This window comes from Salvelinus sp. IW2-2015, linkage group LG14 (assembly GCF_002910315.2).
Source record: "Salvelinus sp. IW2-2015 linkage group LG14, ASM291031v2, whole genome shotgun sequence".
Lineage (NCBI taxonomy): Eukaryota > Metazoa > Chordata > Actinopteri > Salmoniformes > Salmonidae > Salvelinus > Salvelinus sp. IW2-2015.
The window spans coordinates 21,029,400-21,045,953 of record NC_036854.1 but is presented as its reverse complement, the minus strand read 5'-3'; the positions used below and the strand labels follow the sequence as shown (position 1 = coordinate 21,045,953).

Here is a 16,554-nt window from a genome sequence, read left to right as displayed (position 1 = left end):
GATTTTTCATGCAGGTGCAATTACAACTGACATTTTGAGTAATGTTACTCAACTGAAGCTCTATTGAAACATCCAATGTGAATCCCCTATGTGGGCTATCTACATCATCCAGCTGTATCCTGGCAGGATCAGGGGCTCAGGCCTCTCTGCGCTCCAAAGCAGCCCGAGAGCTTCAAGTTCCTCGGTATCCACATCAATAAGGAATTATCACGGTCCACACATACACCCCACCCCCCCAGCTTTTGTAAAATGTACTTAGCTAAAAATATATGTTTTACTGACCCTAACCCTTTTCCTAACTTTAGCCTACTAAATCTACCTACATATTGAACTTCCATCCTCTCAGGCCAGAGGCACAATGTATGAATTTATGTTTGGATCAGAATCGCAATTATAATCATTGGCCAGTACTTAGAATTAAGTAAAACCACCAGTCCAAATTCCTATCTCCGTCCATGGCTAATTTAGGAAAGGGACAATTTTAACTGGCTACCTATGGCACCGGAGGACAACACAAGTTGCAACAATTCAATTAAATTCTGGCAATTACATTTGGCTTGATGTGATTGGTGTGACGCCAAATCCAAACAGGCTTCCCTTGGCACTTTTTTTGGTGTGCCAGAACCATTCACAGTTGAGCTCACTCAGTTTAGCTCAACACTGATTGGCTATTATTGTCCCCCAAAAAATATCAAGGGAGGCCAAATTCTCACTGGATTCCATTCAATGCTACAGGGTGGCCACAATATCACTATTTTTGACCAGACAGCATCAGATAGATGGGCTACAGAGAAGCGGGGCGCTGTTTCGCTCGCTCGGATGCTTTCTCCCTGTCTCTTATACACATCTAGATGTGTATAAGAGACAGATGCTACAGGGTGGCCACAATATCACTATTTTTGACCAGACAGCATCAGATAGATGGGCTACAGAGACAGCGGGGCGCTGTTTTGCTCGCTCGGATGCTTTCTCCGGTGAGATAGATGCAGCCTCTTGCAAATTGAAGGAAAAAGTTAAATAATTGTGTATGYTATTTGTACATTTTGTAGGGAACCACTGGCATCCATCCACTGGCATCCACACCACTGTTTCAAAGTATACAATAGGCCAACATAAAATCTAACAGACATTGTCATCTTCTCATTGGTTTATTGTACAAAAACATATTTTGTCTCACTTGAATTCATTTGTTATTTTTAAACCTAATAAACATACAAGTAGGTTCCAACATCTGGAGAGAAAAAATTACACCCCAAAGAAAACATCCAATCACAATAAACAACTGCACATGATAACTCACCAATGGTTACTAGTCAAATATTAAAAGGTTACTGGGATTGGTGAAATTCTGCAGATGGAGGTTCTGCAGATGCGTCTGTAGGGGTGGGAGGGTGGTTTTCCTCATWCGTGTCGTCCACAGCTTGGAGAATGTGATGAACTGCACTCAGCAGCAGGATGTCAGTGTTGCAGCTCACAGACAGTTCACTGGAGTAGTTCTTCACTGGAAGCACATRGGACACWGRCAAMCCCACCACCTCTGCTGCTTTCTGCATCTGTGGCACAGCAAAACATATGATAGATTGCAAATAAAACCTTAAAAATACTGTTCCATCATATTATTGAGTGAATCTTATTTGATTAAAACATTTGAATTATTTAACCTACCTTCTCCTGTAGGATCCGGCTGGAGTAGACAAACTTCACATCCTCTTGGATGGCATGACACACCTGGTCCACATGGGTCAACAGAACCACCTGGGGGATGTCTGGAGAGGACGGTGTCATGTGTGTGTGTGTGTGTGTGTGGGGGAGAGAGTGAGAGTGTGAGAGAGAAATCAGTTAGTTATATCTATGATCTGCAGTTAAACATAACATCAACTGATATCAAAATTGCCCTCTGAAGTTTTGGGATGAGCTCACCCAGATCTGCGATCTCAGCTTGAAGTGTCCTCAGTGTCTCTGTAAGGTCATCACTGGTGGACATGATTTGGCAGGCATTCAGAACGAACACCGCACAATGGATTTGGTCATTTATCGAGGGAACAGATCTGTAACCTGGAGTCTCTCCTTTGATGGGCACATCACTTTGAAACTATTGTGTGGGAGAATAATTGTATTGATGAGAAGCAAACAAAACAGATACTGTACATTAGTGTATTTATCAAAGTTGGTTATAACAGCATCAACAATAAAACATTTCAAAATTAGGCCTTCCAAGTTTACATGTGTCAAATGTGGACAAACCATAGCAAGCAATATAGGCCCATCTCTTCTGACATGTATTCTCAGTAAGACTAAGGGTTTTTAAAATCTTGATTGTATTGTTACATTTAGATAGGTAATACTATACATCATGTCCCTCGGGGGCATATCCCTTGATAACAGCCAGTGCGTCTGTGAGAGTCAGGCCAGTCCTCYCGCCGTCCCCCAGAGCCAACACATCACACAGGGTCAGAGCTGTGGGCTTCCCCCCTCTCTCTGACCGGATGTCATACGACTTCAGCTGGGTAGATAAGGAGAGCGGACAGTGTTTTGAGAGCAAGTTTTTTAGACAAACTCAGACGACGGCTAAAGAGACAGACATACAGAACACACATTCCCTCATCCCTCCCACCCACAGGGTGAGTCCTCACACTCATGAACACATTGATATGGCAGTCCAGATGTTCCCAAACATCAAKCATGTCTCTGTCTGCTACAAATTATACTCATTGGGTTTCTATCTCAGTATCTTAAAGTTGCTAGTGAAAATCTACACCACTTGCAGTCTTCACATTTTTCTGCCTTAAAATGTAATATTAAAAGGGATTAAATTCGATTTTTTTCCCCCCCTACAGATGCACACAACCTATTCCGTATATTCAAAGTGAAAGAAAGAGACATTTTWAAAAATGTATTCAAAATAAAACAATGAAGTTGTCTTGATGTTTTCTTCACATCCTAGAGTTAATACTTGGTGGAAGCACAGTTGGCAGCCATTACAGCTGTGAATCATTTTGAATAATATATTCTACCTACTTTGCACAACTCTAAGGGCAACATACAGTGCCTTCAGAAAGTATTCACACACCTTGACTTTTTCCCACATTTTGTGTTACAGCCTGAATTTACACACCCAATCCCCCATAATGTAAAAGTGGAATTGTTTTTAGAAATGTTTACTAATTCATGAAAAATGAAAAGCTGAAATGTAAACCCCTTTACTATGGCAAGCCTAAAAAAGTTCAGGAGTAAACATTTGCTTAAGTCATAAGTTGCATGGACTCTGTGTACAATAATAGTGTTTAACATTATTATTTAAGGACTACCTAATCTGTGTACCCCACACATACAATTATCTGTAATGTCCCTCATTCAAGCAGTGAATTTCAAACACAGATTCAACCACAAAGATTCAAGTTTTTCAATGCCTCACAAAGAAGGGCACCTATTGGTAGATGTGTAAAAAAAAAAAAAAAAAAAGATATTAATTGCACAGATACAGGCGTCCTTCCTAACTCAGTTGCCGGAGAGGAAGGAAACTGCTCAGGGATTTCATCAAAAGGCCAAACTTTAAAACAGTTACAGAGTTTCATGGCTGTGATAGGATAAAATTGAGGATGGATCAACAACATTGTAGTTACCCCATAATACTAACCCAAATGACGAAGTGAAAAGAAGGAAGCCTGTGCAGAATAAAAATATTCCAAAACATGCATCCTGTTTGCAATAAGGCACTAAAGTAAAACTGCAAAAAATGTGGCAAAGAAATTAACTTTATGTACTTTATGGCAAATACAACCCAACACATCACTGAGTACCAGTCTTCGTATTTTCAAGCATGGTCGTGGCTGCATCATGTTATGGGTCTGCTTGTCATCGGTAAGGACTAGGCAGTTTTTTAAATAAAAAGAAACAGAATAGAGGTAAGCATAGGCAAAATCCTTTAGGAAATCCTAGTTAAGTCTGCTTTCCAACAGACACTGGGAGAAAAATTAACCTAAAACACATGGCCAAATATACACTGGAGTTGCTTACCTAGATGACATTGAATGTTCCTGAGTGGCCTAGTTACAGTTTTGACATAAATCGGCTTGAAAATCTATGGCAAGACTTGAAAATGCCTGTCTAGCAAAGATCAACAACCAACTTGACAGAGCTTAAATATTTTTTTAAATAATAATGTGCAAATATTGCACAACCCAGGTGTGCAAAGCTCTTAAAGACATACCCAGGAAGACTTACAGCTGTAATCGCTGCCAAAGGAATACATTCTAACATGTATTGACTCAGGGATGTGAATACTTACAGTGCATTCAGAAAGTATTCAGACTCCTTGACTTTCTCCACATTTTGTTACATTACAGCCTTATTCTAAAATGGATTAAATGAATAAAAATCGTCAATCTACACACAATACCTAACCATAATGAAAAAGAGAAAACGAGTTTGGAAGTTTTTGCAAATGTATTAAAAATAAAAAACAGAAACACCTTATTTGCATAAGTATTCAGACCCTTTGCTATGAAACTCGAAATTGAGCTCAGGTGAAACCTGTTAACATTGATCATCTGTAACGATATGCGCTGAGAGTCGGGAAGCAAGTTCAGGGAGTGAGTGTTTTAATAAAATATAATCCAAAAACATAATATAAAAACATAATCCAAAACAAGAAACACTAACAACGCACAGACAGGAAACTGAAACTGAAACAATAACGCCTGGGGAGTGACATATTTAGGGAAGGTAATCAAGGAGGTGATGGAGTCCAGGTGAGTCTGATGACGCGCAGGTGCGAGTAATGATGGTGACAGGTGTGCGCCATAGCGAGCAGCCTGGTGACCTAGAGGCCGGAGAGGGAGCACACATGACAGTACCTCCCCGACATGCGGCTCCAGCCACAGGATGCCGACCAAAATTACGATCCCGGGGATCAGGAGAGGACCGTTCACCCCTGCTGATGCACCTGACAGACCGGCTGAGGCAGGGGAGCCTCCTCAGTAAAAAGGCACATGACAGCCCGCTTGGAGTTTGCCAAAAGGCACCTAAAGGACTCTCAGACCATGAGAAACAAGATTATCTGGTCTGATGAAACCAAGATTGAACTCTTTGGCCTGAATGCCAAGCTTCATGCCTGGAGGAAACCAAGCACCATCCATACGATGAAGCATGGTGTTGGCAGCATCATGCTGTAGGGATGTGTTTCAGCAGCAGGGACTGGGAGACTAGTCAGGATCAAGGGAAAGATGAACAGAGCAAAGTACAGAGAGATACTTGATGAAAACCTGCTCCAGAGCGCTCAGGACCTGACTGGGGCGAAAGTTCACCTTCCAAAAGGACAATGACCCTAAGCACACAGCCAAGACAATGCAGGAGTGGCTTCGGGACAAATCCCTGAATGTCTTTTGAGTGGCCCAGTCCGGCCTTGAACCAGATCRAACATCTCTGGAGAGACCTAAAAATAGAGCTTGAGAGGATCTGCAGAGAAGAATGAGAGAAACTCCCCAAATACAGGTGTGCCAAGCTTGTAGTATCTTACYCAAGAAGACTTGAGGCTGTAATCGCTGCCAAAGGTGCTTCAACAATGTACTGAGTAAATTGTCTGAATACTTATGTAAATKAGATATTTCTGTATTTCATTTTCAATAAATTAGCAAAAATGTCTAAAAACATGTTTTCACTTTGTCATTATGGTGTATTGTCTGTAGATGTGTGAAAAAATAATTAATACATTTTAAATTCAGGTTGTAACACAAAATGTGGAATAAGTCAAGGGGTGTGAACACTTTCCAAATGCACTGTATGTTCMTTGTTTTTGTCAAAAAGGACAGCAATATGCAAACTTTGTCTCTGATTTTCAAGCAAATTTAAGTCAGGACTGAGACTAGAGCACTCAGGAACACAAAAAAACCTATTGGAAAGCCATTCTGGTTTGTCTTTGGCATAACAATTTGTGTCTCGCTGAAAATAAAACTATCCCAGGGTTAGGTTTTYGGAAGACAAAGGCGTGTTCTCCTTTAACTTTTTACCTGGGCTTTGATCATTTTATATTTATTTTGATTCTGACAAACTCCCCAGTCCCTGCAGATGAAAAGCATACWCATAACATGWTACCACCACAAGGTTGATAGAATCTTATTCAAAATGATTCACAGATGTAATGGCTGCCAAAGGTACTTCCACCAAGAATTAACTCTGGGATGTGAAGACATAAGTGGTCAGATCAGGTTTGCAATAAATAACTTCAATCAGACCTACTCTCACCCTAGAGGGGGAAGGAAGAACTAGAGGGGGTTAACAACTCACGCCCTGTTGTAAATCAAGGGAGAAGATTCAGGTCTGCTCTCTCAAGATTCACCAAAGGAATGTCCTTTGTTTCAACAGACTTTTTCCCACTGAAACTCTAACACGTTCAAAAGCGAATACTGGAACAATATTTCTAACATAGAACATGGGGAATGGTCAGAGGTGATCTATAGAACACTAATGTCATTTTGTTTGTTATTTTGTGATGTCATTAAAAATGTTATAAAGGAAATACTGTAACTTGGAAAGTATACCAACTACATATACAAAGTTTCCATACTATGCGTTGTGCATGTAATATAAAAAAATATGAAAGTGTTTTTGTTAAGAGAGGGAAGTATTTTGATAAGCTATAAGAGAATTGTTTTCCATAATATTTACACACTGAGTAGTTCCCGCCCGGAATGAGGTCAGTGAGTGTGACAGCCTGCCGGAACCGCCCCTTTTGAGCAAACTGAATAAATGATGGGTTAAGAAAAAACACATCAGACCAGAAAACGTGAAGCTGTCCTCTTCCAAAGTGAATTGAAGTAGGAACATCCTATTACTCAGCTCAAACCATCGATACGGCTGGCTAGCCTATCTTCAAAGAAGCCACTTCAAGAGTGAATGGAACGGAAGTCAACTCTGTAGTTCTGTTCAGGACTACACAACAAGTCACCGGATACTGGACAACTACAAAGAAGGACAACAATAGAAGACTTGTTGGAACCATTTCGGACAATCAGAGCCTTACAAGCGTGCCGTGTAAATGCCCAAACCCCTTTCCAAGGCTGCCCTGTTCACCGAGAGACCCCCGGCGAACCCAGGCATTTCACGTAAATACATTCATAATTTCTTACTCAAAGCGGGTGGCGGTTCGTGTGCAAATGTAACAGTTTAACTTTAGACCGTCCCCCCGCCCCGACCCGGGCGCGAACCAGGGACCTTCTGTACACATCAACAACAGTCACCCACGAAGCATCGTTACCCATCGCTCCACAAACGCCACGGCCCTTGCAGAGCAAGGGGAACCACTACTTCAAGGTCTCAGAGCAAGTGACGTCAGTGATTGAAAGGCTATTAGCACGCACCACCGCTAACTAGCTAGCCATTTCACATCCGTTACACTCACCCCCCTTTCGACCACCTCCTTTTCCGCAGCAACCAGTGATCCGTGTCAACAGCAATCATGTAACAGTATAACTTTAGTCCGTCCCTTCGCCCCGGGCGCGAACCAGGGACCCTCTGCACACATCAACAACCGTCACCCACGAAGCATCGTTACCCATCGCTCCACAAAGGCCGCGGCCCTTGCAGAGCAAGGGGAACCACTACTTCAAGGTCTCAGAGCAAGTGACGTCACCGATTGAAAGGCTATTAGCGCGCACCACCGCTAACAAGCTAGCCATTTCACATCCGTTACACAAAGTATAAGGTTACTGTAGGTGAGAGTAGATTCTGAATGTACCAATGTTAAGTGTCTCTGTCCCTCTCTCTCCATCTCTTCTTTAACAAGCATCAACATTGTTGTCATTCCACTAAGGACCTGTTTTCAGCGTATTACGTCTCCAGTCAATAACCGGTGCAGAGTGTGTATGTTTATCCTGTATTCCCAGTTAATTTGCTAGTAAATAAATAATTAAACCAATTTGTGTAGTACTGAATCATAAGTAAGGCTCAGGTTATTGCAGATGCAAGGAGGTTACGACTGTTCAGAATGATGATATGATACGAGGTTATGATTAATAAGTTGTCTGTTTATAGATGTGATAGGTAAAGACCTTTTAGAGTTTCATTCGGGAGATGGTAACTCTTTAAATAACCGCTCTCGTGGTGCCCCAGATCCTAATGAGTTAATTGTTACATGATTAAGTTAATCAGGTAACAATTAAACATACTTAGTTAATTAGATAAATAACAGTCTTCAGATGAATTTTAAAGTCAAGTCATGACATAAGCAATCAATGCATCCTCATTTTGTATTTCTTAGTAATTTGGAAAATTATAGTGAACAAAAATATAAACTCAACGTGCAACAATTTCAAAGATTTTACTAATGTATCTACCCCTACAAAAAATGTCTATAAATTATAATCCACATAATAATTCACATTTGCTGTTGGCGTGGTTACACGTGGTCTGCAGTTGTGAGGCTAGTTGGACATACTGCCAAATTCTCTAAAACGACGATGGAGGCGGCTTATGGTAGAGAAATTAACATTTAATTCTCTGCCAACAGCTCTGGTGGAAATTCATGCAGTCAGCATTCCAATTGCATGCTCCCTCAAATCTTGAGACATCTGTGGCATTGTGTTGTGTGACAAAACTGCACATTTTAGAGTGGCCTTTTATTGTCTCAAACACAAGTTGCACCTGTGTAATGATCATTCTGTTTAATAAGCTTCTTGATATGCCACATATTTCAGGTTGATGGATTAACTTTTCAAAGGAGAAATGCTCACTAACAGGGATGTAAACAAATTTGTGCACAAAATTGATGAGAAATCAGCTTTTTCTACGTACGGAAAATTTCTGGGATCTTTTTACATGTTGCGTTTATATTTTTGTTGAGTATAAAATCATGTGGATTAGGTTGTGTAGATCGATAGGAAAATAAATAATTGGATCCCTTTTCAGATTACATTTTAAGGCAGCAAAATGTGAAGACTGTGCAATGGGTGTGTAGACCTTCACTAGGCACTGTTTGTATCATGCAAAATACTCCTTGTTACAGATTATTTACTCTATACCTTCTTGATGAAGCCCTTTGTTGCAGTCCCAATAAAAGGCAGGAGAAGGACTCTTCCGAACATCACAGATCTGACAGAGTTGATGAAGCTGGATTTTCCTGACCCAGCAGGACCCATCAGTAGAACTCTGACCCGGTTTAAGAGACCGGCAGGCCGGTTTGAAGGAGACCAGATTCTTCCTCAGTGACCCCCTCCCTCTGGTGAAATGGAATTGCACAGATATAGTCATAATATTACATCAGATCAGACCTGGGTTGAAATAAGTGCTGTTAATCAGATATCTCAAGTTAACATTTTGTCATTTAGTGCACTTTTTTTTTTCAATTGTGATTAATCGCATTGTCTGAAAGCGTTGGAAATACTCTAAACATCCTAAATAGATCTATACCGCACAAATCTACAATGTCATGTAAAAACGAGTTATACAAAATTCAAAAGGCACTCGCACATCTGAGCAATCTTATTTGCAGGTGCATGGCAACAATTGAACAAGATGAAGGAAAAAGGAAACCGCACACTGCTCTTGATAGTATCACTGATATTTAAAAGCTTACGTATCGGCCACACGGCCTTCATCATGTAAAAACTAGTTGACATTGAGGTTAAAGAAAATGTGCTTTCTAAATGTACCTAATTTGGTAGTTACTTTAGACAACATCAAGACGTCAATATACTTGTAATGTTTTATTTGCATGGAAAATTGTAAATAACAGCTCAATTTGAGCAAATATGGAATTTACCATTAATCAGAATTAGATCCCAGCAAATCCTGCAAATAACTCAAAACAATTTTCTTGTTTGACAGCCCTAGTTCAAAGACATGCTTATTTAAGTATTTGTATTTTAATTACTTATTTTCTATGTATTTGCAAATAATTTGGCAGAATCAACTAATTCTATGTTTTGTATTTTCAAATAATTTTTTCTATAATGACTATTTGAAACTATTTTCAAATAGGCTACTTGTTTCCAAATATATTTCAAATACCCCTAGCACCAAACAGACCTGGGTTCAAATACAAATGTCTTTGAAAATACACTTGTCAATGTATGAGTATTTTCAAATACATTTCCAAATATTCAACAGCTTGTATTTTCTAAGAAAATATATCCTAAAACTTACTTTGAAATGTAGTCTATGTGAAAGTCATTGAAAAACCTTAGATAGTATTTTGCACCTAGGTCTGCATTAAGCTTCAAATAGTGTTTCATAGCAGAAGCAGACTGCTTAAAGTTAATGAATGTTGGACTCCGTAAATTAATTCACAATGTGACCTACTCCTCAGTCCATGGCAGCTTCCTCCGTGCACCTTGAATATAAAATGAATAATCAGTACAAATAACAGTACAATAATGACAGAAATTAAAAACGAATTTGGGCGGCGAGTAGTTATATTTACTTCCAACTCGATACAGCTCAACATCCAGGTACCGCGGCTCCTGCCCCCAACCCTGGTGATACATAATATCCCACGATTCCACGCAAATGGATCTATTATCCGTGTACAACTTCAGACATTCCCCAAACTTCAAGCAACCATTTGACATAGAGGTTGAAAAATGTGTCGCCTTGGAGTCATCCAGAACAGGGAAGTGTGTTACTTTTTGATGGTTTATTTCGAAGGCAAATGCGTCTTGGTCCTCACTCTCATTAGACCACATATGTCAGAGTCAAGGCCCGCGGGCCACATCCGGCCCGCGAGAAGGTTTTTTACGGCCCCTGGGATGATCTTGATTTATTATTAGAACCGGCCCGCAGACCGCAGCAAGCCGGCAGCCCGCAGATCTTTTACACGCACCAATACTACATTTCCCACAATGCAACGGTGACGCACCGAGCAGTAGGCTGCTTCATTTCAATATTTATTGGCACAGCAGTCGTCAGCATCACAGTAAAATTAACTTTCAGATACCCATCAAAAATGGCAAAACGGAAGGTGGACACTGAGAACCGGGGGTTTCAAACAAGGTGGGAGTCGGAGTATATGTTCACGGAGGTAGCTGGAAAACCTGTGTNACAAATCAAGAAAATATCGCCCTACTCTTCTGTAAATTCAACCATCTAAATCAATAATTCCATGTGTCCTCCTTTGGCTTGATAGAAAACACATTGTACAAATTGATCATCCACAAACCGCAGCCATATTCCAGCGCACTGATCATAAAATTGAAAGTCTGTCTAAACAATGCGCAATGGTAATTTATAGTCTATATGCATAGGCAATAGGCATACATACAAAACTACGAGTAGACCATGCTATTTGCTGAATCATTTCATGAAGATGGATAATTTGGAACAGGGAAATWATTTTAAGAGAGTGCTGTCAGATAAATTCCCTCGCATTGGGAAAGTTAAACTAATGAAAAATAAAAGGTAGAAAAATAGGAATTACCTATTTATGTCATCCAATGAAATGGTTGTTGTTGCACAACCGAGCCTATTATATMAGCAAAATCTCTGTATTTCCTTTTCATTCACAATATGCCGCCAGTGCGACYATTGCATAGAGCGCACATTTGCCACGAGACGGTGAAGCCCTCTACTGGTTTTGCTATCACAGAAGCGATCAATGGCAAAGATCAGAGGTGCGCCYTCTATCAATTTTTATGGACAGCTGTCGTGACAATTCTCCATATAGCTTTCTCCGCTCGCCGGAGGACCAAATGAGGAAACAAGTCCAGATCGGATCATGGAAACGGTGGTGAAATCTTTTCTGAATAAGTAACGCTTTACTTCCCCAACATAGGTCATTAGAAGATGTTTGTAATGTCTATTTATGTCTTTAAATGGTACTGTGAGCTTTCTCRTGGATTTAAATGGGGTTCATAGGTTGGTTATTTTTCTAGATACTGTCAGGGCTATACACTTTTTTTTAAAGCTCCAAAAATCAACTCAGGCTATCTTTCACCATTGTTATTTTTTTCCCGCTCTGTTTCAAATGTCAATAACTCAGTTTTTTTCGAAACCTCCTAATGCCTCTTAGGTTATTTTAAACAACTCGCCATTGGAGTACAGTCAACATAATAATCATTGCAATATAAAAATGTAGAACAAACTATTGTTTTGTACTTAACAGCTAGCTTCTGATCATTGGAAATATGAAAATGTAAAAAAATATGTATTTCAATAAAATGTCTACTTGTTCCAAAGATATTYCTAGGTTTTACACACAAGAGTAAAAAATACTGAATGTTTTATTATTTCCACTTCATAAACTGAAGACAATTTTATTTTAAATGGACCACAGTCCTGTCGACCCCAGTCCTGGGGATAAGCCTGGACTCCTCTTAAGTTGTGGGATCCCAGCCACTATCTCTGATTCGATGCCACATTCGTCCTTTCCCTGCAGGATCTTGAAGAACCCTTCAAAAGAGAATACAGATCAGTAAGAGCAAGCGGGTTGACAAGTTTTTTTACAAGACTTACAATGTTTTATTGTAGGCTGYGTAGTAACATAGTTGGTGCTACTATAAATGGAGCAATACCATTTAACAGTATGACCCTTCAAAAAGCAGCCACTTTGACATTTAGGTTTCCAATGATGGACCACAATGGCGTGTACTATTAGCCCTTACCAGTGGTGATTTTAGCATGTAAATCTTGGTGGGGCAAAAAATAAACAGGTGGAATGCATGCCAGCAAAGGCACAACACARCACTAAACAATACATTAATTGCACTATAACGGTGACAAACGGTGCCCACAAACTGTTAGGACTGCTGTTGGGACAGCTTTTTGTAGGCCCTAACATATTACCACTGCTACACCTGGCTATCAGCAGAGCCTTGTCTGGCAGCTAAACAGTTCATTCAGCCTCATTTACTGCCTTTAAAAAAAACATAGCTGATATGGCTGACTTGCTTAAACAAATGTGGTTTCTAATGACAATTGAGATGTACAAACTATGGCATAAGGGGATGACAAGTGGTTATAAGAGGCAATCCGTAATTTTGATTAAGACAATGAGTGAGCTAGGACGGCCGTAACGTTAGTCAATATAACTATTTGTTTAACACTTCTGAAATGTACAACGAACATAATACAGAACAAACAGGCCTTCTTAAGTCACAGCCGCACGGGTGAGGCCTACGGGTTAGAGTGGTTGGACTAGTAACTGAACGGTTGCAAAGACCAAATCCCCGATTTTGACAAGGTAAAAACCTGTGTTCTGCCGCCTGAACAAGGCAGTACCCACTGTTCCTAGTTAACCCACTTCTTATCACCAAGTAGAACCGTGACGTAGAAGTCCGTCACTGCCGCGGCAGCATTTCGTTCCTACCGCACGCAACACAATCATCATCCTCCCTGCCTCCGTTATAAGATAAGTTAACAATGTGGTGATAACACACAAATTAACTTCTGTCTTTAGTACATACATTACACTTGTCAGTGTTCATATTTAAATATGCAATATTTTTTATTACTTATCAATGTCTGTGGATGACGCTTTGTTTTGTTCGTTCTGTCCTCTCTCTCTCCTCTCTGTATTCTGGTATGCTGGAAAGGACCGAGCTAAGATTGGCGCTGACTTTATAGTCCTGTCCCAAAGGCTCATTAATTGTAAATGGCATATGGCATATGAAAGATATGTCAGTAGTGATGTAATGTTGTAAAATTTATGTTGTATATGTTTAAAACCGTGTTGCAATGATAATCCGTTAGTAGGTTTAGTTAATGGAAAATGTAGGTTTTGTATAGTTAATTTGCTAATTAATTAGTGTTAATTGGTTCTGATGGGAGGGGCTAGCCCTACAATAAGGAGCCTCTACTTTCAGTTCATGAAAGAAGCAGTTTGGATCGAGCTGTGGGATGGGGACAGCTTGTTATTGGACAGCTTGTTTTAAGCTGTCCAATAAGGTAGACGTTTTGATGGCAGACTGTTGTTTTTGTTCCTGATTCACCTTGTATATAAACACCTTTGCCAGCAGAAGAACTTTGCGGCTTCCGCCATCTTTTTATTTTGATAGAGGTTAGGTTTTCAGTTTAGCCTTCTGGCCTACTCTACGTGACAGAAACCGGAGATAAATAAAGGCGCGCAGGTAGCCTAGTGTGTAGATGTGTGGACTAGTAACTGAACGGTTGCAAGATCAAATCCCCCGAGCTGACAAGGTAAAACCTCGTTCTGCCCCTGAAAGGCGTTAACCCATCTTCCTAGTTAACCCACAGTTCTTACTTTCACCAATGTAGGAACTAGGATAAATAAAGGGCATAAAGCACAAATGAAAGCGCTTACAATATTTGATGTTTACATTTCTCTAAAGCAGGCTAGGCTACAGTAGATAGTAGGCAAATTAACAGGTGTAATAACCAAATTGTTAGGTGAGCACATGGGCTACTAACCTCGTACTACACAACATACAACTTAGTTACTTCTTAAGCTACATATGGCATATCTCCCTGGCATATACTAAATTTATGAGCAGCATACAATACATTTTTGCGATCACATGTATGTCGCTCGGTTCACTTGAACAAGGAAGGCGCCGTTGGTCCTCCGAGTTAATGAGTTGTTTTGAGCGCGGCACAATCAGTGCTCATTGACAGATGGCCAATGTTTAATGTTTATCATTTTAACTTGGAAAAAGAGCCTCCTTAATCCAGATTTAGGACCACACAGCCACTGATTCCTCCTAACCACTCATTGAATTTGCGGATTTCCAACGTGTGGAATGTTTATGGCCGATGAGCCCCGACATGTTTATCTATAATTTCTCTCCATTATTTCTCTTCATATGACAAGGATTTAAAAGGATTTGCCAGTAATTGTCAACTTGATTCATGATGACTGCAGCTAAGATGGAAATTATGAAATGTTACATGATCAGTCCAATTGAAGCTACTGTACATATAACGTGATTTGACGTCCTTTTATCTGTGGCCAATGACCTTGAGCCTTCATGGATGGGCACTTCTATGGCAGCAGCCAAAGGGCTCGAATTTTCAAGGTCTGCTCTTACACTTGGCAGTGATGTAAAGTCCCCATGAGTGACAGAACACTGAGCCAATCACAGTGCAATGTTCTGTATTTTCTGCTGGCTTGCCCCACCACCACAGAAAGCACTGAGCTAGGCTGAAACACCTGCATTTTGGAGCTGCCATACTCAAGAAAACAAAAAAGAGACCATGTTTGTATGTGGCTTTATTAAGTCAATGATATATAAAAAAAAAAAAAAATACATTGTTTCTAAACTAATATGTGACAAGTGTTAATGCCAAAATAACATGCTGTCACGCCCTGACCTGTTTTCTTTATATTTTGGTTAGGTCAGGGTGTGACTAGGGTGGATATGCTAGTTTTTGTATTGTCTAGGGGTTTTGTATTGTCTAGGGTTTTTGTATGTCTAGGGTTTTGTAGGTCTAGGTATTTGTATGTTTATGGTGGCCTGATATGGTTCCCAATCAGAGGCAGCTGTTTGTCGTTGTCTCTGATTGGGGATCATATTTAGGTAGCCATTTCCCCTTTGGTGTTTGTGGGTTCTTATTCTATGTTTAGTTGCCTGTCTGCACTATTTCATATAGCTTCACGTTTCGTTCGTTTTGTTAGTTTGTTCAGTGTTCTWTCTTTAATAAAGAAGAATGTACGCATACCACGCTGCACCTTGGTCCGATTCATATGACGAACGTGACACATGCAAAACAGGCAAGCCCACCCAAAAATGTTTTGCTAAAAATGTGGGGCTCAAAACCCTGAATGACAGGTCGCCACTGACCCTTACCATTCTCATCCCAGTCTGTGTTCCATTATTTGGCAACCAGCCAGTAGGGAGTGTTGTTTTCCCAGGATCTTGATGGCATAACCCCCCAGCATCTGTCCTGTGAAAGGGTTTATTTACTGTACATTCCTGGGTGTGTGAGTGCAGGACATCCTCATAGGTGGATACATGTGCGCAAAGACGGAACGTCTTTCTAGCTTGTTGTAGACCAGGCAGTCCTTATTATACTAGTTGTGTGTGNTTTCAATGAACATTCGAACAGTCCGGCCCTCGGCTTGTAGCTAAATTTTTTATTTGGCCCTCCGTCCATTTGACTTTGACACCCCTGCATTAGACGATTCACTCAGGTAACCCCCCTTTACATCCCCAGATTTGAAATACACTATTACAACGAATCTTCCTTCTTTGTCAAATTTAGATCTCAACGTATGCATGTAGAACCCATGGTGGCTTCCCTTGTAGAGCAGGTGAAGTTGGGCAGGTTCGGGAAGGAGCTTCAACAAATGCGTCTCTTGCTCCAAGCTCAATGCAGCTACTACTGAAGCCATTAAAAAACGTGATGCCACTAGACTTCACGAAATCTACTACAGCTATGCAAATAAAATAATTCCAAGTCTTATTTCTGAGCCGGTTTAATGGATAGCCTACGAACCCGCACCAAATCAATAGTAGGCCTAGAGTGTTTCAGAGAAATGAAACTTGTCACCAATCACAAAATATTAGCCAACCCACCCTAGGCTACCAGGAAAATAGAATAGTTGTTTGCGAATTGCTCACGGTCCCAATGCCTCCACGTCCGGTCCTTTACGCGCAGTTGTTTTGT

General features: G+C 40.4%; 1 protein-coding gene across 2 annotated transcripts; it reads right to left on the bottom strand.

Moving 5' to 3' along the window:
* Nucleotides 1-1,017: 1,017 nt before the first annotated feature.
* On the bottom strand, nt 1,018-16,545 carry LOC111972685 (interferon-induced protein 44-like). 2 transcript variants are annotated; one of them, XM_070446583.1, is made up of 6 exons: nt 16,464-16,545; nt 9,018-9,214; nt 2,351-2,503; nt 1,921-2,092; nt 1,666-1,766; nt 1,018-1,553 (listed from the first exon to the last, which is right to left on the bottom strand). In XM_070446583.1, exons 2-6 carry the CDS (start codon nt 9,132-9,134, stop codon nt 1,329-1,331), a joined length of 768 nt encoding a protein of 255 aa, XP_070302684.1. In that variant the 5' UTR covers nt 9,135-9,214; nt 16,464-16,545; the 3' UTR covers nt 1,018-1,328. The 2 variants fall into 2 exon arrangements, with proteins under 2 accessions (XP_070302684.1, XP_024003238.2); XM_024147470.2 differs by lacking the exon at nt 16,464-16,545 and having other exon boundaries at nt 9,018-9,241.
* Between the last annotated feature and the right edge of the window lie 9 nt (nt 16,546-16,554).